This window comes from Nelumbo lutea, chromosome 6 (assembly GCF_056320005.1).
Source record: "Nelumbo lutea isolate HS-2025 chromosome 6, American lotus-T2T, whole genome shotgun sequence".
Classification (NCBI taxonomy): domain Eukaryota; kingdom Viridiplantae; phylum Streptophyta; class Magnoliopsida; order Proteales; family Nelumbonaceae; genus Nelumbo; species Nelumbo lutea.
Window position 1 is genome coordinate 71389131 of NC_142689.1, and position 26816 is coordinate 71415946.

The 26816-nt window shown below is 40.7% G+C and overlaps 1 protein-coding gene across 2 annotated transcripts in view; it reads right to left on the reverse strand.

Annotated features, from left to right (window-relative positions):
• Positions 1–976: 976 nt before the first annotated feature.
• Positions 977–26816, reverse strand: part of LOC148849583 (trafficking protein particle complex subunit-like protein) — a 34086-nt gene continuing 8246 nt past the window's right edge. For both annotated transcript variants that reach the window (XM_088951183.1, XM_088951184.1), the window contains exons 2-9: positions 22915–22976; positions 21627–21741; positions 21400–21523; positions 19183–19263; positions 18264–18608; positions 4163–4329; positions 3237–4078; positions 977–3019 (exon numbers count right to left, since the gene is read on the reverse strand). In XM_088951183.1, coding sequence (XP_088807309.1) covers positions 1524–3019; positions 3237–4078; positions 4163–4329; positions 18264–18608; positions 19183–19263; positions 21400–21523; positions 21627–21741; positions 22915–22976 — 3232 coding nt within the window. In that variant the 3' untranslated portion in view covers positions 977–1523. The remainder of the gene's footprint in view (positions 3020–3236; positions 4079–4162; positions 4330–18263; positions 18609–19182; positions 19264–21399; positions 21524–21626; positions 21742–22914; positions 22977–26816) is intronic.

Here is a 26816-nt window from a genome sequence, read left to right on the forward strand (position 1 = left end):
CCCAACATTCGCCCCATGTCGGATCTAAAGAGCAGTAGCTCAGGTAATATTGGCAGACCACTACGTGGCAACCCCAAAGATCTCCCCACCAGATTCCGAGCCTCGCGGGATCACACCGTGTAATAGCTAGCACTATCTCCCCCGACCGATTCGGGCGGATTCAATAAGCCCCATCAGTTATCCCCATTATCACGGAAACGGGTCTCATCGTGACAAGGATTCTGGAACCACTCCACGAAACCTACGAGGACTCCATTATATAAAAGCTCCACCCCCCAGAGGTGCAAGGTATGCATGATTTCTTGCTCTCAAGCTCTTTACTTTCAAGTAGCTTTAGCTCGCTACTAACCTACTGACTTAAGCATCAGAGCGACATCGCCGAGTTAACATCTTGGGGTTCTCTGATATCCTTGCATGTTCATTTCGTCGTCCATCTGGAAGCGAGATCACCTCCAACTGATTTCTTGCAGGCCATTAGAGCTGCCTACTCATGCCATCGCCGGTGGCTTTCTGCGTTCAATGAGATCTCCTGTCGTAGGTGGATGTTTATTAGCTAGGGGTTGGCAAAGGAAAATATGGGAAGAAGAATAGTGTAAAATGTGTTTTAAGTTTTTTGTCTTTTTGTGTCCAGTTCAACCGGATTCTTTAACAGCTAAAACGTCCGTCAAAGGTAGTGAACTTTAAACACGCCGGCGTGGGCGTTTATGATTGGCGGGTTCATGCGTCCAGGTGAACTCGGACTTAATAATGCTCACCTCTACTTAAAACCCAATTAAGGCTCACCTGAGTCACCTGACTATAAACCGATAGATTCAGGTCAAACGTGCGTTTACTACCTTCTACAGTTCTATTTTACCTGAACAGCTAACATCCCGACTGCCACCTGTCACTTCCAGTTTGCATCCTCTGGAAAAGTGGAAACTGTAGAAAACAAACTGGGGCATCATGATAGCATTTCGAGTAGAACCGTAGAATATTTGAACTCAAATTCTCGCTCCTAGTCATACATGATATAAAAACGTAAACATATTTCAATCAGTGTACATCTTTGCACATCTCTACTTGATGGTTGCCACTAACGAACCACAAATTAAGTAAAGCAAAATGAGAAAATGCAGAAAAACACAATAACTGACTAAGAACAGCTTTATGGGGATATAGCATACCGACCACTTTGATCCTTAATTATCAATTGATCTGTGATATCAACTAGCATCTTGAATCACTAACTGGATAATATTCCGTGTCTAATGCCAATATGGGATCAATGAAAGCTAAATCCAGTGAAACAACCAAGCCCCTCCATAGAGCTAAAATCTGGAAAACCTATGGCATGTATCGCCGTGCCACAAAGCTGATTCAAGTCTCTCGCCTGTGAGGGAGGACTCAAGAAATAACCCACGTATAAGAAACAACACTGTTGTAACCGGCAGCTCAAGCCAACGAATATGACACATTTTAGAAATTGCTCATCCTGATTATGGAGATTGGAGAAGGATTTCACCCCTGTAGAGTGGGTTTATTCAAGCTCCAGTAGTAACAATCTCTGTTACCTTCTCTTTCAAGTTGCCCATTTTAAAGTGAGGCTCAGAGGGGAAGACAAAAACTGTAGATGTAGCCTGAGGCAAGGAAAGCTCGGCTGAATATCTCACTGCAGTTACAGTGATACGGGGAAGCTGTTGTGAACCAGAAGCAAGCGGCACAAGCTTGTAACCAAGGATGTGCTCAGATTTCGGCAGCACAGAAACCATGTCATTGTGGGATCCAGATAACAAGAAACTTTGAGAATCTGCAATCAAGTACTTGACCTCCTGGAGAAACTCTGTCTGATTCTGGATTTTCACATAACATGTGAAAGGAATACCAAGAATGGTGTGAGGAGGACACTCCAAACTCACGACCAAGGGCGCCATCTCCACGTTCACATTAGGGAGTTTGTGTCTGGTTATGATTCCAGCTTCTGTTATGTTGGAATCAGATTGCTTGTCAAGCCCAGAATCCCTCTTCCACGTAAAACAAACTGTTCCCATGGCAAGATTTGGAGAATGTATCTTTGGAATGACAGAGAAAACCTTTCTGAACTCTTCACCTGGCACAAGAAGAGCATGGTCCTTTTGGCTCTCATCTCTTTGTCGCACAGTACATGACTTTCCAATGTCATTTTCATCCATTTCAATGGACATGGATACCAATCGCAGTGGAACCTCAGTGCAGTTTTTTGCACTAATAATGAGGATACTCGTTTCATTCAATGCCAGTGTTGTTGACTGATTAGAACTAGGGGCTACCTTGATCTTTGAGAGCAATAATGGGTTCCTTCTGAATGGCAGCATAAAGTGATGGCCAATCATAATGGCAGTTTTCCCTTCAATCTGCAAACTTTTATGGGCATGAACTTTCTGCATGGTAGATCCATTGCTGGTTGGCAAGTAGCCCAGTGACACATACAGCATGACTGGTTTGGGTCTATGCCATTTGATTTCTAGTTTGCAAGACCAGGACCCTCCAAGGTTCACAAAGGGAACAGACAGCAACCCAAAAGAATGCTGAATTTTCCAGATATTGTCCTGACCAGTTTGTGGTTCATCATCTCCATCTGGTCGAGAGATACCAAGAAGCTCAACATGGAGACTGTCTGTAGATATTGGTTCCATTTCCCTTGGACTTCCCAATGCAGCACCTCTTCTTGCATCCACCAGATTAATTTTCAATTCACCAGAATGGATTTCATGGCCCTTGGATACAATTGTAACTGGAAGCATGAACCTCTCTCCAACTAATGCCGGGCCGGAAGCACCTAAAACAAGATCAACCTGTGGGTCTGGCTCATCAACCTGGATAAACTTCTGACCAGAGAAAGCAAGAGCAGGGTCTCTGGTTGGAAATGTCTCCACATGGTCCTCAAACTTCCAAAGTGGTAAATCATTCATTGAGGCAGGGCTTTCAGCTTGGCAACAGATTGTGAACAAGGGTCCCAATCTCGCAATCACTGATTTGCATTCAAGCTTTCCACTTAGTTCTGCATTAGTATACAGTAGTCTTATATTAAAAGCAGTGGCAATAGAAAGTGAAATTTCTATAAAACAATGATTCAGATTAAGTGATATAAAATTCATGTCGGGGTCACCAAAATTGACTGATCTCATTCACCAGTTGAACAGTTGATCCAATTTATAGTGTGTGTATGTGTGTGTATAACCACTGACTGATATGAAGAGAAGTATGAAGCATATTACCAGACGTAACATCATAAGTCAACCGTAGCCACTTGTTTGTGACTACAGTCAGAACTGGAGCTGTCACTACCCGGGCACCTGTCTTTCCAATGGAAGTTGCAGATATGGGTGCTTTCTGAGCACTGGCTATGGTGAAATTACATTCAGGTTGATTGAACTTGACTTCTAATTGATCAATTTCAACAGGTTGGGGTAGTTGTGAAATGAGTGACAGAGTGAAAAATATGGATGCACCAGGTTTAGCCACCTGGTCATGAAAGGCAACTGAAGCAAGAAATGCCACTCGAAGGGGGCTGACCAAATCAATCTCAAGACGAATGGGCCTCTCAGGGGTTACATTAAGGGTAACATTTCCTTCGCTTGATGTCAAACCAGATTCTCCTTTCATGATACCAAAAACTTCGCCGTATATTCTCTCTCTCTGTGGAAGACTAGCACAACCAGCTGGCCCATATTCTCCTTTATGAATTGGAGATTGGACCTCATCGCCAGATGATATAGGCAATGCAGCCATTTCGAGAGAGTACTCAATAAAATCTTTCACTGAACCGAGTCTCTTAGAGCATTCTCGTAGGTAACCTAAGACATCCCACAACAATGTGGTCCAACCCTCTTTCCTGTAAAGACTTGCAACACCATCAAAAAGCTCTTTTGCATTATCAAACTTTCCAACAGAAAAGTATTCTCTGGCCATCTGACAACTGCAATAAGAGGCCATCCTCTGGGCTTTAAGGTTACTGTATGACTCAAAAGACTTTTTGAGCAGAGCAATAATTTCAAAGGAATCCTGAAACCTCTTCCCTTCTGCGAGGGCATAGAGAACATACTCTGCATCAGTAAGACTGCAATAACGAAACAAGAAATACCAGTATTAGGAGAGAGGAGCAACATGAAAACCATCATCATTATAAAATTTCAAGACATACTTTTGCATTACAAGTGCATCCCCTTGCTCAAGTAATCGTGCAAATTGACCAACATACACAGATGGTATCACAGAATCAGCGCTGCTTTCAATTTCAGCTACAGCTTCTGATGCAGACAAAGCAAGTTCCAGACAACATTTCTTCTCCCTCAAGTAATGTGCTGCCAACTGTGTCCAAATGAAATAGCGAGACTTGAGAGTTCAATAAAAAAGATAAGAAAATAATGTCACTTCTATGCAAAAATGGTTCAAAAATTTCAACTAATTCTTTCAATTCCATTTTTATATGCAATCCTTTTCATGTATCTTGCACTGGTAACTGAATGCATGCTTCCAAAATGACAATTGAATTTATTTCTCTAATCAGTAATACTATGGGTCAATGGTTTTAAAACCAGAGCAGATGAACAGTTGAGGCTGGCATTCACGATTCAGCAGTAAAAACTTTATCAAGACAAGCCACATAAAAGCTTCCTATCTATGTTTGAAGTCTCTCAGGTTCGTGGTGTCATTCTCTCTCAACAACACCACAATTCCACTAGTTCAATGGATCAACATTGAAACATAAATTTAACAGGGTTAGCTCAATAGCCTACACCAATAGGAGAGAACACCACAATTCCACTAGTTCAATGGATCATACATAAGAACCCCATCCACTCTCTCAAAAAAAAAAAGGTACAAGACCCAAATAGGATACAAATACTGGACCCCTAAATCAAGGTTCAAAATATCGATACAGGACAATACACCGGTTGGGGTGTATCGGCTTGTATCAAGCTTCATTTTTATTTACTATTTTTTTTCAAACTGGTCAAGAGGGTCGGTTTAAGGCCCATCTACCCCATGAACCAGGTCAAACCCCGACACACCCACTATAGGGGCGTATCGAGAAGTCACTGATACGATATGTGTCATCCAATACGGCCCAATACATATCGATATTTTTGAACCTTGCCCTAAATAAAAACACATCCTATGACCTAAACTGGAAAACAATACACAAACAGCAATTATCTCTAATAAATCATCTGACTCAACCCAAATACTAAGATCTGTTAATTTGACCAGATCCAAACATTATTCCAAGACCCATTGCTCTCCAACATTCTCCCTTAATGAAAAATCCAGGTGGAAAATCATGCATTCTAACAGTTATCTCTATATTCTCCCTCAAACTCGAGATAGTGAAATCACCAACTTGATTTTGCAAAACATAGTGCTTAAGTGGATAACTAACACTACCTAGTGGAAAGTGGAGCTTGAACAACTATCACAAATGGTCTTCAGTTTGCATTGAATTAACCAAACGAATCGACAAAGAGAAAAGCCAAAGCAATAGCCAAGCACCAGATCAAAACTGACAGCAACAACACCGAATAGATTCAAATCAACATGTTGGGGACGACTAGTAGAAAAGCCAGATTTAGGTCCAAAGATCAGCACTGATAATCATAACAAACACCCAGATCTTGGACTGATCATGACAATCCTAAAACTGACTAGAACATTCTGAAAAAAAAATAAACTGGAACCTTAGGACATTTATTTAGATATTTCATTGAACAGTATTAACTCACAAGTTGATCATCCGCCACCAAGGATCAAAATATTGATATGATATCATACCCGTATTGGTGGACCTGGAGACAAATAGATATATGGGGGGTTAAAACTTTGGGTTGATAGAAGGCATCCCTCTAATGCTTATAAAATAGATAATAATAACATAGAGTACCGGACTTGTCAATATGCGCCAATACCCAATTTTTGATATCCAAAGTATCGATATTTTGATCCTTGTCCACCACAAAAATCAGAGTTGACCTTAATCAATCTTCTTGTTGAAATTTCTTATATAACCAATTGAACTGAAGTACAAAGCAAATGCCAGCTTGCAGAGTCTTCACATACAATTCAAATGAGCATCATATTGATTACTTGTCATTTACAGAGAATATCTCTACTTCATCTGAATCTGTAGAACTAAGGTGGCATTTGATAACGCTTTTAAGAGGTCTGAATCTGAAAACATTACTTTTCAGACCCATAAAGCATTTGATTATACATCTTAAAATTGACCTGAAATTGAATTTCAGATCTGAAATATTTAGATCATGGGCCATCACTGAACATGCTCAGACGCATTTCAGATGTGTTTGAAAGTCTTAAGTGCCCCTCATAATATTGAAATGGACATCCCTTTTTAAACCCAATTTTTTTTCATTCGACACCTAACCACCAGTGATGCAGAAAAGACTCGAAGGGCGTTCTCTCTTCCTCCCTCCCTCTTTCTCGCTTCTCTTTCCCCTGTCTTCCCGTCGACCACCATTGTTGCTGTTCTCAGTTGGCCGATGGCAGTCTTGTTCGATTTCTTAGCAGCGGCGTTCTCAATCAGCGGTCTTGTTCGATTTTCCTCTCCCTCCCTCCCTCTTTCTTGCATTCTCTCTCCCCTATCTTCCCGTCAGCCGCCACTGTCATTGCTCTCAATCGGCCGGCGACGGTCCTGTTCGATTTCCCTCTCCCTCATCTTCCTGTTGGTCGCCATTGTCATTGTTCTCTGAAGGAATCCCTCGATCTAGGCAGTAACAAGATTTGAAACCCGACTCCAACAGCAGTTCTCAGTCGACAACGTCTGTTTGAAGGAAACCCTCAATCCAGGCAGTAATGAAGATTTGAAACCCAACTCCAACAACGACAACTCCTATGCTCTTTTTTGGCGGAGAGGCAGATAACACCAGGGAGTTGACTAAGATTTGAACGGCTCGGGTTCTGAGTCTATTTGTGGAGTTCATGAGATGGAGAAGGAAGCAACAGGGAAAGTTTCAAGAGAAGCTGAATTATAACTTATAAATTTATTTATAATAATTATCAAATTATAAATTTATTAAATATTAATGTTTTTATTTTTTATAATGTTTATTTGTATTAATTATTAATTATTTTAATTTTTTATAAATATTTAAAAAATTTAATAGTTTTTAAATAATAATTTGATAATTATTAAATATTTTTCTCATTGCTTCATGGACTTTATTACTATTTTCATTATTATTTTAACTCTTAATAATTTATTTTTAATATAAATTTATATGTATTTTTCAATTTTATTCTTATTTTAATAAATTATTGTTTATTTTTTATAATTTACTCATATTTTTTAATATTATTTTGAATTTAATAAATTATTTATATGAAATAATGAAAATTGAACTCAAAATTACCAGTCTTTTTAAGAGGTAAAATAGTAATTTAGGGAATTTCAGATGTTGAAAGGTTGATCCAACACAAACAACTTTATCTATGCCTCTAAAAAGTAAAAAAGCATTCATACCTCTTTTCAGATTTCAGACACTTTTAATATCTTTTTAACTTTTCAGGTCTGAAATTTCAAATCTATCAAACGCCACCTAAAAATAGGGTCAATTACAAAGACCCCCTGTACTATGGGATCAGTGACAATTACCCCCCTGAATTTTCATTTGCAACAAAGACCCCCCTGAGCTTTCACTTTGTGACAAATACCCCCTGGTTGTTAAGTCAGATGACGAGATGCATTAAATTACCAAAATACCTACTGACCTTTTCTTATTTTCTTTTCCTCACCCTTTTTTCTAAAACTCTAATTGATTGACCCAAAAATACTCCATTTATCCAAACAAAACCAGCTAAAATAACAAGAATCTCACTGACATAAAAAAAAAAAAACAAGTTTCTTTAAATTCTTGTTCCATTTTACTGACATGAATGTCTCTCTTCATCTTAAAATATAAAAATTATCCACTCCTTTCTCCAATAAATCAAGAAAAACCAAACGAAACTTTAAATTTATATCTATCAGAAAGAAACCTCTACCATTTCATCTGAATATTGAATCTAGCCAGAAATCTGCAAGGATCTATGGAGCAACCGAGAGGACTTCAATATTATATTTAGAAAACTAATTGAATCATAAATCTTTCAAAAAAATAATAAAAGGTGTAATTTGGGGATTAAAAAATTTAAACAGCTGAATGAGAATCTTTTTCAAATCTTCTAGAGTGTGGGAGCATTTTTTAAAGCCTGCTGGAGTTTGTTGGATCATGCCGAGATCAGTCAAAGACCTCCTATTTAGCTGGAATCTGGCAGGGTTGAGGGAAAAAAGGAAGACTAGTCTGGAAAACAATTCCTGTAGAAATACTGTGGTCCTTGTGGTCAGAAAGAAACAATAGAGTATTCTCTAACAAGTCAAAACACCCAGATGAGCTAGTTCAGCAGTCAGTCAGCAAGCTGATCTCCTGGGTGTTGGTTATTGCTGATTTTAAGCACCTGAATGTAGCTGAGTTGTTTAGCTCTCAGTCCATTTGGAGTCTGTAATTGTATTTGGTTCTGGGCTTCTTCTGTCCAGGAATCTGTTGTACTTTGTTGTTTATTTTGAAATAAAATCTTGCCTTACCTTTTCAAAAAAAATAAAACTTACAGAACTCAACGGAGGGGATATTTGTCACAAAGTGAAAGTTTAGGGGGTCTTTGTAGAATAATTTCTCCAGACAATAACATGAGCCATACATGCTTGACAGAGTTCTGAGTTCCAATTTTTCTGGGATGTAAACATTACAAAATGGGAAATAGTCTAAAAGACCCGACCAAAGATCTTTTTTCTTTTTTTTTAAAAAGGGTAAGGTATGATTGTATTAATATAAGGCCCTGTGTACAATGAGAAGCTGTACAAAATGAAGGACCTCAAAAAAAGGTCACCCTCAAAAAAGTATAATCAGAAATACTATCTCTTATAACAGTATGTATAGACATCCAACTTCTCAAAACCTCTATTGCCAAGTTAATGACCTCAGCCTTCAGTAGTAGATTTTTTCTCAAAAATCCTATTATTCCTTTCTGACCACAAGCCCACAGAACTGCCGGAGGGATGGAAGTCCAGCATAACTTTCCTTTCTTAGACAGCCCCTGGATATGCCACTCCTCTAGCAGAGTTCTAACTGAGGCTGGCATGCACCAGCTTAGATTCAGGGATTTGAAGAAGTGTGACCAAACTGTAGAACTAAACATGCAATGAAGGAAGAGATGCCTGGATGATTCTACTTGCATATTGCAAAAACAGCACCTCCAATCTGACAGATTAAGACCTTTTTTCAGCAGCATTTCTTTGGACAAACACCTCTCCAGAGCTGCCACCCATACAAAAAACTTGACTTTTGGAGAAGCCAAATTCCCCCAAATGGCCTGACTGGGAAAAGGGGCTTCAGGCCTTTCCACAAGAAAATTGTAGAATGATTTGACTGAAATCTCCAGATTTTGATCACTTCCAAACTATTGAATCTTGCTCCTGAAAATTTAGTTGTTGGTCTTGTAACAGATTAAGAAAATCTTCCATCTGCTGAATTTCCCAGTCATTAAAACTTCTCCTAAAGGAAGGAACCCAGCATAGCCTGCCTTCCTGGATCAATATAGAATCAGCCACTAAGGCTTCCTTATCTACAGCCACATTGTACAAGGCCGGGAACAGCTCTTTTAGAGTATTGTCACCAGCCCACTAGTCTAACCAGAACCTGGGTTTTCTTCGACCTCCCACTTTAAATTTGACACAACTGCTGAACTGCCTGTAAGCCTTACAAATTCCTTTCCATACCCCACAACCATAAGTACCAGAGGAAATAACAGCATTCCATCCATTGTTCCTTAAGCCATATTTCTCCTCGATCACCTTCCTCCAGAGTTTGTTTGGTTCAGATGAAAACCTCCACAGCCAGCTTCCAAATAGGGCAAAGGTTGAAAAGCTTAAGGTTTCTTATTCCTACCCACCCTGTGACTGGGGTTTGCAAATTTGCTCCCAGATCACTAAATGGTACTTGTGAGAGTCTTTCCAGTCCAGCCTTTCCAAAGAAAATTTCTCATCTTTTTTCCATTTCCTTTGCTACCTCTGAGGGAATGGGGAATAGGCTCATAAAGTAGGTTGGAAGGCTAGCTAACACACTTTTGATGAGTGTGACCTTGCCACCTTTAGAGATATACCTTGCCTTCCATGAAGCCAATTTTTGGTCCATCCTTTCTAGGACTGGGATCCAAATTGCTTTAGGGATGCATTTGGCTCCAAGGGGCAGACCTAAATAAGTTGAAGGCAGTCTACCCACCTTGCAGCCCAATAGATCAACCAAACTTTTAATGACAACGTTAGGCACCTCTCTGGCTCTCCCACAGCTAACGATTCACTTTTTGCTAAATTCACCTTCAGCCCTGAAATTATCTCAAACCAAAATAGTAGATACTTCAGATTAAGGATTTGGTCCACTGAAGTACTGCAGAAAAGGAGAGTGTCATCTGCATATTGTAGGATGGGGATTTTTGTTCCGTTAGGACTTCAAAACCCTCTAAAAGATTCAGTTCTGAGGCCCTGTCCACCAACTTGCTAAGACTTCCATCACTAAGAGAAAGAGCAAAGGTGACAGAGGGTTCCTTGTCTCAGCCCTCTTGAGCTTTTGAAAATTCCTTTTGCTGACCCATTTAGCAAGATTTAGAACCTTGGAGTAGAAACGCAGACTCTTATCTAGTTTCTCCACTTTGATCCAAAGTGCATCCTTTCCAACATATAGTCTAAAAAATCCCAGTTTACATGATCATAGGCTTTTTCTAAGTCTAATTTGCAAACCATCCCTAATCTTCCACTTCTCTTCCCTGAGTCAATTAACTCATTGGTCATAAGAACTCCATCATGGATTTGTTTGTTATGGACAAAAGCACCTTGGAAGCTAGAAACCAAAGAGTCCATCACTCCTCTTAGTCTAGTTGCAAGAATTTTGACTAAGACTTTGTACACACTACCAATTAGACTTATTAGCCTGAAATCTTTCAACTCTTTAGCTCCTGTTTTCTTAGGTATTAGAGATAAGAAAGTTGCATTTAAACTTCTCTCCAGAGCAGCTGACTCATGAAATCTTCTAATACCTTTAGCAGATATGATTTAATTAGATTCCAGAACTTCTTAAAGAAGAGAATAGAAAACCCATCTGGCCCCGTGGCCTTTTCCCCTTCCAAGCTGTTAGTGGCCTCCTTACCTCATATTCAGAGAAGAGTTTTTCTAACTCCAAAGCCTGCTGACCTGACCAAAGATCTCAGAAACACAAACCCAGATCAATGGTTAATTGGTTTTAATCAAGTCTGTACCTCGGGAGTTTCAGTAAGCCAAGAATTCTTGGACCAACGATACAGCCCAAAAAGTCAGTCCACATTGCATAAAATAATCTCTTAACTTTTGTAGAAATCTTCTGGACTGATTGATGTAAGAAAAGATACAAGCTTTTCATTTGATTTGAAACACTTGTCTATCCAAAACCCTAGTCAATAATCAACAAGTCCTAAACCTCTTCCATGGTTCCACATACAGTCCTGCTCTTTCCCATCATCAGCTGCTAAAGCCCCCATTTTTACCCAATCAAGATTTGATTTGACCTTAGTTGTTCCACTGCATATTTACCAATCATTTAGGGTCCTTAGGGACACCTTACCCATCTATTATAAGTTGGTATTATCAAGCCTCTGCTTTTGTGCTAATCCAGGTCTGCCAGACATAGGGGGTCTTTCTTCCAATCAGAAGGAACACATCTGAAATGCTAATTCTATGGTGGTTGAGGTCCATGCCCTATATATAAGAGCCTGTACAGCTTAACAGTCAAATTGTCCTCACTTCTAACTGGGGGATCTGCTAACACAATATGATGGGAAGCAGCCCTTGGCAGCTTGTTCATTCAGTGCTTTAAAAGTGCAAGGGCCAATTTGCGCCTGAGGCACAAGGTGCATGGCGAGGCGCTCGCCTTTTTAAGCAAGGCGCAAAATTACAAAAAAAAGGCTAAAAATTAAAAAAAAAAAGTTAGAAAATTAAAAATAAAAAAAAATAAAAAATATTAAACATAACGTTAATAAAAATATACTTAAATTTTAAAATAAATGTTTTAAAATACCTATTATCTAAAATTAAAATACATAAGCATAACATGTAAAGTGTATTCAAATGAAAGCTTAAAAATAAAAGCAAACATATAAAGCATTTTCAAGCATGTAAAACCCACAATCTCTTCTTTCCCTTAATTGCATTGCTTCAAGTAGCTAATGTGATGTAAAACATATTGCATTCTTGATTCTATGAGTCGCCTTTGTACCACGCCCCTCGAGGCAAGCCCGAACAAGTCTATGTTAGGGTTTGAAATTCTTATTTCTCACATAAAAAATAATGATTTGTTCGGGCTTGCCTCAAGGGGCGTGGTAAGGGGTCTAGGGGCGGAGCCCTCACCCCAGCCGTTAGACTCAAAAAAAAAAAACAGCAAAAAGCGCAAAATTTTAAAACGGCGCACACCTAAGCTAAGGCGCAAGGTGCATTAGGCACATGCCTAGGCGCACCAGGCGTGCGCCTTTTGAAAGGGGTGTGCCTAGGACCTGGGTGAGGAGCATACCCCATAATGCGCCTCACCTGTGTGCCTAGGTGTCACGGGGGTAGTTTTATTGCGAAAGAAACCCGTGCGGCGTCCAGGCCAAGGTAGGCTAGGAGATGCCCGATGAGATGGCTCCACCAAGGTCAGTAGCACTGGATCATGACCTCAAGTCGCAAGGCCGGGGCACTCGGGTGGCTCTTGCCGGTCCATGGGAGGTGCCTCTTACGTGCTAAAGGGGGAAGGCCATGATGTGAGGCAACTATGCACCGAAGAGAGGTGACTAGGCACCGATGTGATGGGTCTCCTGTATGCCGATGATGTAGGCACCTGTGTGCCATGATGATAGGCAACCGCTTGGGCTGGAACACACCCGTGCATTATGGGCAACGGGATAGATCATTCAGCTTGGGCAAGGGGTTGGCGTGGTGAAGGATCATGCTTGAGTCAGGCACGCATGCCAAGCCTCCCTTGAGTGTCGGTAGCACAGTGCCAGTCCATGCACTGTCCCCATGAGCATGTGTGTGCCCATGAGGAACCTTGGTAGCCATGCTAGCCATTAACCAGGGCCGCCCCGCAAGGGATGATGGTCTAGGAGTGCCAAAGTTAGGCACCCAAGGAGGTCAACCACCCCTCCTCAAAGAGTACGTTAAGCTTTTGGTGGTCTTCCTGAAGATAACATCAATTCTCCCAAAAATCTTACAGGCGAAAATGACAGTGATGTCCCTTAACGTAAGCCTCCAAGCATAGGCAAGGCTAAGCCTGTGTCAGACTGTAACAGGCTCCCCCACTCAATCCATTGTCGTCCTCGACAATGGTCCTTCTGTGAATGGGTGTCCGTGTCCCACGCCATCCACTTGTCTACCAGTTCCTGAGCTCGCCTGGCCAACCCGGGTCTTGCCTATGTTGGTGTCCATTTATGGGGATGGAACCATTTCACCATGCCAGCCTACCTGGACTTCACCCCCTGTGTTGAGGTTACTCAAACCGCGCCATGGCTATGCCGTTGAACTGTGTGAGAAGGGCCCTAGAAGATATTAGATGCGTGTGCTTCACGGAGGTCTGCCCCATGTATCATCTTTACCTCAAGGCTCAACTGTCTTGTTGGTAGCTTTTCAGTGGTGCTACCGAACACGATGTGATAGGTCTACTCCTGCTATTGGCGGTGTGTCCTGGGTACCCTTTCACCATGCTGGCCTGCAGACTTCACCTCGCCATGTGCGGGTTACTCAAACCTAGTCCATGGCTTATGCTCTCTTGGCCCTCGAAACTACACTTCACCTCGCCGGTTTAGGCTACCTCTTCGCTCTGAGGGGGTCCCAATGTGCTGCTGCCTCAAGGAGATCTGACCGCAATGTGTGCGAGTGTGGCAACTTTTACCCATGATTTTGTCGAACATGCACTCGCCTTGTGATGAGTTGTTGCTGCTGCAAGTGTTCCACCTGTTGATGAACTGAGCATGTCCTCCCGATACCTTGCCGATGTAGGGCTGCCATGGTCCAACGGCCGGTGTACCCATATTCCTATCATTCCAATATTGTGGCTTCAACTGATGACCCATTTGATGCAAAACTGCCACTCCAGTGATATTCCTTGACCAATCGTCGACACCAACCAATTTCGGACTGCTGTCCCCGCCTTAGTAGTGCCTCAGACAAAGATACGGAACAATGGCTCATTCGTCATGAAACCAAGATGTAGGCGCACCGCCCAACACCTCACCAAAATGAACAGCAACTGATGTCCATGAGATGGAAAGAAACTGAAATTCAGCCATACGTGACAAGGAATCCGCACCTTGGTTCTCAGCCCCTTTTTTATACTCGATCTCATAGTCGTAGCCCAGTATCTTTGGCAGCCACCGCGTTTGTGCCGGTGTGGTTATCCTCTGCTCGAGTAAATATTTAAGACTTTTTTGGTCGGTGCGGACTGTGAATGGTTTCCCAAGCAGATATGGGCGCCATTTCTTAACGGCTTTGACAATAGCTAACATCTCCTTCTCATAGGTGGATAATGCCAAGGCTGAACCTTTCAATGCTTCACTGAAGTAGGCCACCGGTCGGTTTTGCTGGATGAGGATGGCGCCAATCCCAGTTCCACTCGCATCGCATTCAATCACAAACCGTTGGGAGAAATCTGGTAGACGTAGGATTGGCGGTGAAGTGAGTGCCTTCTTCAATTGCTAAAAGGCCAGCTCTGCTGCCTCGTTCCATTGAAATCCCCCTTTGGTCAACAGTTGGGTTAAGGAAGCTGCAATGCTTCCGAAGTCGCAGATGAACTTCCGGTAATATCCTGCTAACCCGAGGAAGCCACGGACCCCCTTTGCTGATGTCGGTGTAGGCCATGCGAGAACAGCTTGTATTTTGGCTGGATCAACGGACACGCCTTGTTCTGAAATCACATGACCCAAGTACTCGACCTGCGAAACCCCAAATTGACATTTTGACATTTTTGCAAATAATTTGTTAGAGGATAATACAGTTAGAACAACTCTCAAATGAGATAGGTGGTCTTCCCATGATTTAGAATAAACCAGAATGTCGTCGAAGAAGACCAAAATAAATTTCCGGAGGTATGGGCGGAAGAGGTCGTTCATGAGGCTTTGAAAAGTTGCAGGTGCATTCGTCAAGCCGAACGGCATCACTAAGAACTCGTAATGCCCTTCATGTGTTCGGAAAGCCGTTTTAGGAACGTCTTCTTCTTGCACTCGAATCTGATGGTATCCCGACCGTAGATCTAGTTTGGAGTAAAATTTGGTGCCGTAGAGCTCATCTAATAATTCATCAATCACGGGAATGGGATACTTGTTTTTAATAGTGATTTCGTTCAGTGCTCGGTAATCCACGCAAAACCGCCAAGCTCCATCAACCTTCTTCACTAGCAAAACCGGCGATGAGAATGGGCTATTGCTTGGTCTTATCAGCCCTGTCTGCAAAAGCTCCTTCACCATCTTCTCTATTTCGGTCTTCTGGTAATACGGGTATCGATATGGCCTCACACTCACCGGTCCTTTGTCGGGAAGCAGTGCAATCCGGTGGTCATGTGGTCGTTTAGGAGGCAGGCTTGTGGGCAGCTCAAACACATGGGAAAATTCGGTGAGAAGGTGGTCCATCTCGGGTGGAAGAAAACCTGGTTGGCCGCTGCTATGTGAAGGAACTATTTGAAAAAAAAATCCCGTACCTTGTAACCCATTGCATTCCTTGTTGGTTAAGGCTTCGATGCTGGCTCGTCCCAATCCTTGGAAGGTGCAAGAGAGTCCCTCCTTTTTGAACGTCAAGGTTAGTTGTTTGTAATCCATCTCGACGGGTCCAAGCGTCTCTAGCCACTGTACTCCCAACACCAACTGGCATGCTGCGACGGGAAGAACATAATAGTCAGCGGTAACGGGGTGTCCTTGAATGGCGAGGGTGAGAGATCGGCACTGCCCCATACACTCGATCTTTTCACGGTTGGCCACCATAACTTGAAATTTCTTGTCTCGGTTCACTGGCAACCCGAGCTTGGAGACGATGGCTTGGTCAATGAAGTTGTGGGTGCTGCCGCCATCAATTAATACGGTCACGTTCTTGTTTTTCAGTTTCCCAAGAACACGTATGGTTTGCGGGTGCTCAGCTCCTGCAATAGCGTGGAAGGAGATTTCAGGGATGGCTTCTTGGTTTTCCTCCTCTGATTCGACAGTCTCCGCGTCCGCCGGTTCCGGATCCTCAATCATGAACAGTTGTGGACGTGCACAACAGTGGCCGGAGGTGAACTTCTCATCACAGTAGTAACACAGCCCCTTCTCACGACGTTCTCGCGCCTCCTGGTTGGTGAGTCGCCGGAATGTTGAGGAAGGAGCACTGGAAACCTGGTTCGCGCGCGAGCTTGGTGGAGGCCCAAGTACACCGGCCATGGGGTTGGGCGACGCCTTCTGGGTTGTCATGGCTGATGGGGATCGAATCGGTTGGCTAGCTCTCCGATGTAAGTGATTTCATTCCTCAATTAACCGGGCTACTCCAATCGCCTCTATCAAAGTTCGAGGCTGCTTGATCTTCACATCTAAACGAACGTCATCATGAAGTCCTGCAATGAAACAGCCAATGAGAAAGCTCTCGGGCAGGCCGTCAACTTGGTGAGAGAGCCTCTCGAAGGCTTCTTGATAAGCCGTCACAGTGGTGGTTTGCTTTAGGCGGGTTAATGCCTCTGATGGGTCCTCGTAGTCGGTGGGGCCGAACCGTTGTAACACCGCTTTGGAGAGTTCTTCCCATGTGAGCGGTCCGCGATGCTTGGTCAACCACCTGTGCCACTGTACGGCGATGCCTTCCAAATGGAAGGAAGCTAGCTGCACCTGTTGGTCCGGAACAATATTTTGAAATTCAAAATACTGCTCCGCCTTGTAAATCCAACCGCTCGGATCATCCCCATTAAATTTTGGGAATGACAGCTTGACGTGTTGATGAGGGTGGTCATGGGTGGAGCTTGAACGGGAAGTATGGGGCTGTGAGGATTCTTCATGGGCGAAGGGGTTGGTCTCAGGAGTGGTATTGGGAGTGGTTCGTGAGGCTCGAAGGGCTTGGAGTTCAGTTAACACTGCTTGCAAGACAGTGTTCATTTGGTCGAAGCTCGACTCATGTCGTGCTAAGGTTTCATTGACCTCATTGCGGAACTCCGCGTTCGTCTTTCCACGGGTGTCCATGGTCGAACCGGCTCTGATACCAATGATACGCTCAAGTTATCTAACAAGAGGGAGAAGGATCTAGAATAAGGAGAAGAGAGAGAGAGAGAGAGAGAGTTTGTTTGTAGAAAAGCCAATGCCAACTCCATTCATTCCGGCTATATTTATAGCCTTATGGTGCTACAAACTGGGAGTAGAAATAGGAACTACTTCCCCTTAATCTTAGGAGCTTATCAACAAAAAAACAGAATGCACTTATCTAGGAACAGAAATTGAAGACTTATCTAATGCACTTATCTAGGAAACAAAATGCACTTATCTAGGAGCAGAATTGAAGACTTATCTATTCTAACAGAATTAAAACCGAATGGATAAGGCTTATCCCAAGTAAGAGCTAACATGACCGGGTCTTCTGCTGCTATCCACTTTGACCGGGTCTTCGGCTGCTGCATGCATGCACGTATCAGAAATCAACCCTCTTATTTGGATAGACAATAGCTTCTTATTTGTCCCGAGTCCCGAGCTCATTTAAGCCTCTCACCTCAAATATTAATTGGTCCAAGTAAATATTCCAGTAAAGATGCCCAAACTTCCTTGTCCACTATCAGCATTGATTCTTCACTTATATGTCTGAAGTCTGAACTGTTTTCCAGTGTCTACAGGAATCCTTATAGCCCTAGAGCTCCACCTAGCTACAATACAAAATCAACAGATCCTTAGTTCCACTGCTTTTTACTCAAGATTAGCTATATCAATGGTTCCGAATTGGTCTGTTATCAGTTTGGTATTTCATCTACCATCAATACCACTGTGGCACTATTCCATATCCCTCTAAGTGAATACTCCCATCAATTCAGGGTCCTACATAATGGATCTGCTTGGGAAAAAAACCACTAAGATGGTTGTAATTTTCTAGCTATCAGATCCTTGGGAATGTCAGACAAAAAAGTGGTTGCAGGTGAAATACTTCTGTATTATTTTCAACAATTAGATTCATTGTCCTAATTGGAGCCCACTGTATTGCCACCTACCTGATAATAGTAAGATGGGTTGAATTCTGACTCTGTCAAAGGTTTATTATCCTTTGTGACTAAATGAAGAGAAGTGTTGCTTGGAATGACTGCAGAGCTTGTTTCCAGTAACTCAGCAAATACCAAAAATTGTCTACTCATCCATTCCCAGTGCAGAAAAATAACTTCAGGTGCCCCTATGAGTTTCTTGTAAGCTGCATGATGCTGGCGGAACCATGCAATTGCTTCTACAATTTTTCCACCATGCAGCAATATAGTTGATGCCTTGAAATGTAACTGTTCTGCAACTGATTTTATCTCAACCAGGCGTTGAATTGCAGGCAACCTTGTTGATGTCCCAATAATCTGTACCAAAAATAAATAAATAAATAAATACTGAATGATAAGTAAAAAGACCGAAATAAAGATCCAGGACAATGATAAGAACTTAATGGATATTTATAGACACATGATTGGTCAAAGAAGTAAGAAATTAAAATATTTATCACCAAGGAACTTAAGATATATGTAAATAGGTAAATAGATAATAGCTCTGCATGTAGTGGGTGATGGGGGTGGAACTCTTCATTCATATAGTAATATTTTTTTTCCAAAAAGTGACAAATGATTTATCTATGGAGGGAGAAAGCCCCTCAAAGTACTAATATTAACAGATTGTATTAGAGAAAGTGTATCAAACAGGAATCAAAATACCAACAAGAACCACCAGAAGAAGTAGAAAAAGTAGAAAAAGTAGAGAATGTGCACAGACAACTTTGAAATCCTTTATAACATGGGCTATCCTAAAAGGAGTGTGAAGTACTATCTCAACCAGAGAAATTACAAGAGCACGCAAGGAGATTTGGAAAGAGAGGACACCATAATAGAGAACTAGAACTAAGCTAGAGAAAGGACATTTATTCTTAGACTGAAAAAATACCTCACGCAGTGCACGGTAGGCATCCTCATAAAATCTCAACGCTTCACCCCAGTCTCTTCGAAACTCTGCGTATACAGCAACCTAGCATTTCATTAATTTCACATAATTAATGACAAACGTATATATGCCCCGAAAATAAATATACTTGTTGAAACATTGTTTGCATGTCACTCTCTATAAAAAACAAACAGAAGTCAGGAGACAACAAAGATCCTTTTCAAGGGGGTCATACATTAAAAACTTCTATTTTGTTTACAAGCATAAATTAACCCATAAAACAAGACATATGGAACTAATTCTCAACCAAATTCAACAGAAGTCAGGAGACAACAAAGATCCTTTTCAAGGAGGTCATACATTAAAAACTTCAATTTTGCTTACAAGCATAAATTAACCCATAAAACAAGACATAAGGAACTAATTATCAACCAAATTCAACGGAAGTCAGGAGACAACAAAGATCCTTTTCAAGGGATCATACATTAAAAACTTCTATTTTGCGTACAAGCATAAATTAACCCATAAAACAAGACATAAGGAACTAATTCTCAACCAAATTCATTACCAATTAGAAAAGGAAAAAACCATCAGGAGATTGACAAATTTAAAACCGCAGGGCAGGGAGAGGAGTTCAATACAAATTTGCATACTAACAGAAACAAATAAAAAATGGATTCTGCATGCCATAGCATCAACAGAAGAACAAATTAGCTACATAAATATGGCATTTAAAAAAATAACAAAAAAATGTATCCATATTTAAGATAGTTTTGATTCCAAATGGAGGTTTTTCTTGGGATTTAGGTCTTTGAAAGGGGTTGAGGGGTCCTGAGGGTAGAAGTTTTGAACTTAGTGGATGACTTGAAATGAGTTTTTTCTTCTTTCTGGTTCTGACAAGAAAATTCAGTCCCCTTGCCAAAATGGAATAAATTCTTGTGCATCCTTTTGGCATGTCCCTTCTCCATCTAGAGTTAAGGCTTTTTGGTTTTTTTTATCAATAACTCAGAAAAAAAAAAAAAAGATTTCATTAAGCAAATTAAGGCAGAATTAGACACCAAGTGTCTAACCCCCCCCCCCCCATCTATTACAACTGAGCCCAAAACATAGACTGTCTCTGTACCCCTAGTTTAGCTAAACCACCTGCCAAATTGTTGGGAGGTAAAATTTCAAATCATCAATACTGCTGAGATGCTCCAATGACGGTGGATGACTTGGTGTTTGTCCCCTTGTGTATGTGTGTGTGTGTGTCCACTTTATCCTCCTTTTGGGGATGTCTTGGTCATCACCTTTAGATTTTAGTGAGTTGTTTGGCCACCCTACCTGATTATTGTCACACAAAAAGAGGAAAAAAAAAATTGCAGCAATGTACTAGAGCAGTCATTTTGTGAAGTATCTGGGGCAGGAGAAATGCTAGGATTATTGAAAACGAAGCATAAAACATACATGACACATCCCTTAATAGATCTCTTTATGGTGAGAACCATTCATTAGGTTTGAAATTGTAAACAATTGAAGGGAGTAACCATGGATAATCTTTTGAAGGATTGGCAGGCAGTGGTAGGATTTTCCTCTAGGAGACACTAAAGATTGGTTGAATGGAAGGCCCCAAATGCAGTCAAACTAAAGTTGGATTTCAATAGTTTTAGCATAGGCACTCTGTGAGCCTCAGGCATCAAGGATGCTATCAGAGACAGCAATGGCAATATCCTCCTTATATTCCCAGGGCCACTGGTTTTTTGTAATTCATTGAAAGCGCATAACTTCTAGCTTTAATTCAAGGCTTAAAGCTCACCTCAACAGCTAGATGGAGCAGTTTAATTGTGGAAGGGGGTTCCCAAGTGATTATTAAATGGTTACTCTGGAAAGGAGGTGCTGTTGATATTCTTCTTGGTTAGAGAAGCTAGAACATGGGCCAAAAACCTGAGTGCCTTCTTCAGGTGGATACCTAGAACAGTTAATAGCCTAGCCAATAACCTAGCTGGAACAAGAGTTTATGTGGATAATCTTGTGCAGGAAACACCTAGGCTAGGGCCTGAAATGTATTAATGTAATTTGTTTCTGTTTTCTTTATCAGGTGTGGCCAGCATGATGCTGTTTCTTGTTGTACACAGATGCCCAAATTTCTGATAACCTGGAGTTTTTTATTGCAATATATTCAGCCTTTTGATTATCAAAAATAAAAAACAAACAAAATGAAACAAAAAAACGAAACCTTACCTTGAAGCAGTAACGGATATTCAGGTCAACAGAACTGAAGCTCTTTTTCTCAATGCAGGTTTTTACTCTTCGCCCTTCATCCCTGTAATACGTATTTGCTAATTCTGCAACTATGCTTCCTAATCTGCATAAAGTTTAACCAACATGATGACAAGAGTCATAAGGCCACCCAAAGACAAAGGTCAAGCATAGAATCCAAATGTTGACACATCAAAAAAATTGCCTGCCTGTTAAGGGAATGCTTTAGGTCCGATGAACTCTTCTGTACAAAGGTCAGAAGATACTTGGAATCAATTTCAGCACGCTTCCGCAGAGCAATCATACGATCTTCACTGACTTCATCTGGCAGTCAATATGTAGTTCTGTTACATTTATTTTTCTAGTTCCTTTTTTCCTTCCATTTTCTGACAAAATGAAAATTGTACCCTCAAATTCATGAACAGTGTTTTAAAAGGTGTGGGAGGCATACGCCTAGAGGCATGCCTCTAGGCGAGGCACCCCCAAAACACCCTGAGGCATATGCCAGAGGTGCTAACACCTGAGGCATGCGCCTCATACGTTTTTTTCATGAGGCATGCTAGAGGTGTACAACTCATGCACCTCATGTAAAAAGACAAAAAAGAAAGGAAGGGAAAGGAAAAGAAAGGGAAGGGGAAGAAAAAGAAAGAAAGAGAAGAAAAAGAAAGAGAAAAAGAAAGAAAAGATAAGGAAAGGGAAGATAAGGGGAAGGCCCCCAGACCCCTTGGTTGGAGGGCTTCACTCCCCAGACCCCCCAGCCCCCCCTTTTTTTTTGTGTGTGTGTTAGGGGGGTCTTGCTCTGCTCCGGCTCGCTCGCCTCCGCTTTCAACTAGTGCCGTGCATTTTCGTTTTTCTTAATATAAAAGATTTTTATTAAAAATAAAGAAAAATTAGATTTTTCTTCCTCCTCATCCCTCCTCCTCTTAAAGAGGTTTACGGTCCTTGTGTTCGGGAGGCTTACACCTCTTACGTTCTGAACTACGCCTCATGCCTCTAGGTAGTGGAATGCCTCATGTCACGCTTCCACATTTTAAAACATTGTTCATGAACATAATACTTTTTTTTTGAAAAAAGTTAACTAGTTCATGAACATAATACTTAAAGTTCTACAATTGTTTTTGCATAGATTCTTCTAGTATTCCTTTTTAAGGACTTCTTAGATTTACTGGGGGAAAAGCTTAAACTCTGTTGATGGTTTTTTTTTCACATAAAAAGTTCCTGAGAATGAGATTTTATATTAGAAGTTATCTTCTGCCCAAATCTAGGTTTCTCTGCCAACTATAATGATTCTACAAAATATACCATCAGAAAACATGAAGAAGTATCACCTAATAACTTGAGAAAACATGATATAATGTTAGCTAAGACTCCAACAAATGAACCTCTATACAAGTAGAGCACAAAATAACTTGTGGAGCATGCTCCCAGAGTTGTTTTGTGATGCTAATAGGACTGATTTATAATTAAGAGGAACTTTTTGAAATTATAGTTACTTACCCTTATCAAATGACTGAACAACCACCACAGTGAGTTTGATGTTCCTCCCACGAACCACAGATCTAAAACAGACAGAAAATATAAGATTTAACATTTAAAAAGCTGTACAGAATGTTACAACAACATAGGCACCAGGGGTGCCAAGAGAGAATACTTCTACATTCTATCATGAGGCATGAGCACACTAGCATCATGACTATGACAGTTTCTTAATCAACATGAACAAAGGGATTTACCTTTCAAGAAAAAAAAAAAAAAAACAAATAGATACTTATCAAAAAAACAAATAGATTTATTATTAATAACAAGAAGATATGAAGTACACCCACTCATTCATGATATGGGGATCAGGGAAAGGAAAACAGCTCAAAAGACAGATGATTTACAAATAGGAACATCAATGCTATTCAAACCAAGCCAGGATTATAGCCTGATAGCCCCAAATAGATGATATTTCTCTTCTCTGACCTCAGCATTAACTTGAATATACTGTTCAAATTAGCAGTCACTAGCCAAAGATTTATCCTCCCAATGAAGGGTCATGAATGCCAAGGTCCATATGAAGACTGAGAACCTACTTCATTTTTTATTATCTAAACCCAAGAAAAACTACAATTTTCTCCCGTATATAGTTTCATATACTGCCCCCATGCCCCCAATTTTAATTATCTCCATATGCTGTTAGTCATTGATAATCTACAATTCTTTTTTCCCTTTCTCTTTTTCAAAAACGAAATTAGGTTTTATATGTGACTGTAAACATATTATTTTTAGATAATATTTGCTATAAAAAGGTTTTGGAGTTGTATGTATTGGGGGGGGGGGGGGGGGGAGAATATGTTTTAATAGTGTTTGCTTCATTTTTCCAGCTACCAAACATTGCTTCATCTAAAACACCCAACTTCTCCAAAATAAGATCTAACAGCTTCTCAAGGGCATCAAGTTCCACTAACTTGTATCGTGTTTTGGATGAACAAGTTTTTTTGATAAGTAAAGTTTTATTAGAAAAAAAAGAAAACATATGAGAAACTTATACAATGAGTCTTCCCATAGAGAGGCATGAGATGCAGCCTCAATTACATTTCAGATTACAATTGAGCCCAATACAGTTTCTCCCTATACACCCCTTGCTTAATTAAGTAATTAGCTATCTCATTGCCCAATCTCCTTTGCCAAAGCACCCTTGCAGTCATGTTAGTGGTTAACCATTTTAAATCCCATGCATAGTTAGCAAGGTGAGATTAGGCAAAAGAGCACTACTTTGCTGCCTAAGCACTTAGACAGGCATCTAGGCATCACCTAGGCACTTGCTAGGTGAAAGGTTTTTGACAAATAAGGTATATAACTTATTAGGTATGATCCATGTTGAAATGCACCATAATTTCAGTTTCTTATTATTTTGTACTGAAAATACAAAAAGAAATCAAATAGTTAATTTTGGATATAAATACACATTACATCATTGATTTCACAAGACAATATCACTGTTAATCATAAATTCAATATCCTATATACAATATAATCAATTCCATTTAGGAAATTAGTCTTGGATTAATCTTCCTGGAGTGAAAGCACTCTGATTTTCACTCACAAATTTACAGAGTAAAGGCCTGATCCTATTCACCAACACTTATGCTATAACCTTGTAGACAGTGTTGCAAAGGCTGATAGGACGGAATTGGGAAGCATTAGAAGGGTTTTTGACTTTTGGAATTAGCGCAATGTATGTTTGGTTGAAATCCTTAGCAATCAAATTTTGGTTGAAGAAATCTAAAACAGCCTTTGATAGATCCTGACCCACTATATTCCAGTACCTCTGGAAGAAGCTATTTTGGAAGCCATCTGGCCCCGGAGCTTTCAGGGGAGCCATCTGGAACAAAGCAGACTTAATTTCCTCTTCTTACACTTCTCTCTCCAACCATTGACTTTCTTCTTCTGATATCTTTTCTTTTCTTTTTTTTTATTAGCAACAAAAAATTGATTCATTATATTAAAAAATAGAGATACAATGGGCACAAAAACAAAGCCCACCCAGAAACTATTCACTATTTACAGAATTGCCCAGAACAAGGATTGTCTTTGAGTTCCTTGCTTTGCAAGACCATCAGCCAAGCTGTTCGCAGACCTCCTTATCCATCTTATTTGGATCATCATACCTTTAGAAATCTGCTTGAATCTCCTGAATTCATTCCTTAACTTCCATATGATTCCTTCCCCTTTTTGTAACCAGCGCACAACTACTTTTGAATCACCTTCTTTAATCAGCTTAGTAATCCCCATTTCTTTAGCTTTCTCTACTTTTTTTGTTGATCAATAACAGTAACTTTTATTAAAAAATATATATTAAAGAGAGATACAGTATAAAGGGAGGGGTAAAAACACTTAACCCTCCCTAACAATAAGGATCATATTACAACACAGCCCAAAAAAAGATTTGCTCTTCCCACCCTTTGTTTGGCCAAAAAATCTGCCAAAGAATTGGCACACCTCTTGGCCCACTGAACCTGAATTTGCATGTTTCGGGTAATCTGGTTAATTTTCTTTTTTTCATTTGAGAACTTCCACAAGCTGGAATCTTTCTCCTGCAACCAGTTAACTGTCAGCCTTGAATCTCCTTCCACCAATAAATTTCTAATGTTCCACTGCTTGGCTCTTTTGATCCTTTCCAATGCTGCCAGAGTTTCAGCTCTCAATGAATCCCCCCAGCCTATAGGTGCTGAGAACATGGCAATGATTCAACCTTCTTCATCCCGAAACACTCCACCTCTTTAGCTTTCTCTACTCCATAGACTGCTGCCAATAATTCTGACCTCACCACATCTCCATGCTGAATAGGACCTCAGTACAAAGCTAGAATGTTTCTATTTTCTTCCCTAATTACCCCACCAATACCCGATGGTCCAGGATTTCCCATACAACTACAACCAAAGTTTAATTTCTTCCACCCAACACATGGAGGAGACCAGGCCTCATGAACAATCTGTCTTCTAGATGAAGATCCTGCAATTATTCCCCACGATCTGCAGAAATCTTAAACCTTAAAGTCAGCAAAGAGCTTTAAGGTGCTCACCCAATGTGCTACTCTGAGAGTAATCACCTCAATAATAGCTCTTTACTTCTCTCCTCAACTTACATAAAGAGAACCAACTGGGAGACAGACACCAATTTGGTCTTTTCCTCCGAAGCAAATTGCAGGTGTTAATGGAGCCATGAAACACTTCCAGACTTCCCAACAAAAAGCATTGACTTTCGGAGGGATGGGCCGGGAGCATATCTCCTTAACAGGGAAATAAGGAGAGGGGGTGGTGGAGATAAGAGAATTCAAAAGGACTTACAGGAAAAAGAGCCCAACTGCCTAAGGGTCCACACTCTAGAATCCAAGCCACCCTCCCCCAAACATATTGAACTCAACAGAAGAAGCAAAGCTGAGACATTGGAAATTTCAGATTCTCTCAGATTTTTTTCCCAATACAACTTAACAGAACTTCAGAAACTCTCGGGGTTGAGGTCTTGAACAGGCCATCAAAGTGTAGAAACAGGATTTCTTCAATTTGTTCTTCAGTATCTACCCAAATTCTCGGTTCCTTTTCCAATTTTAGAGTTCTATTTCTGCATCTTCTCCTCTAAGTCGTTACATGAAAAATAATTGGTATTCTTGTCTCCATGCTAAAGCCAGTTGACTCTTGATTTTTGAGCCCACATCTGTTCCCCCCTTTTTAACCACACTTCCAGCTCTGCCTCTAGTGTTTTTAAACTTGGGTTTGGCTGTTCCTCTCCTTTCTCCAACTCTCCTTCACTTTTCTTTTTAATGAAAGCTATTTTCCTCTAAACATTCCCAAAAACCTCTTTATTCCATTTCTTCAAAGTAGTCTGAAGGTTATTTAATTTGCTAGACAATTGAG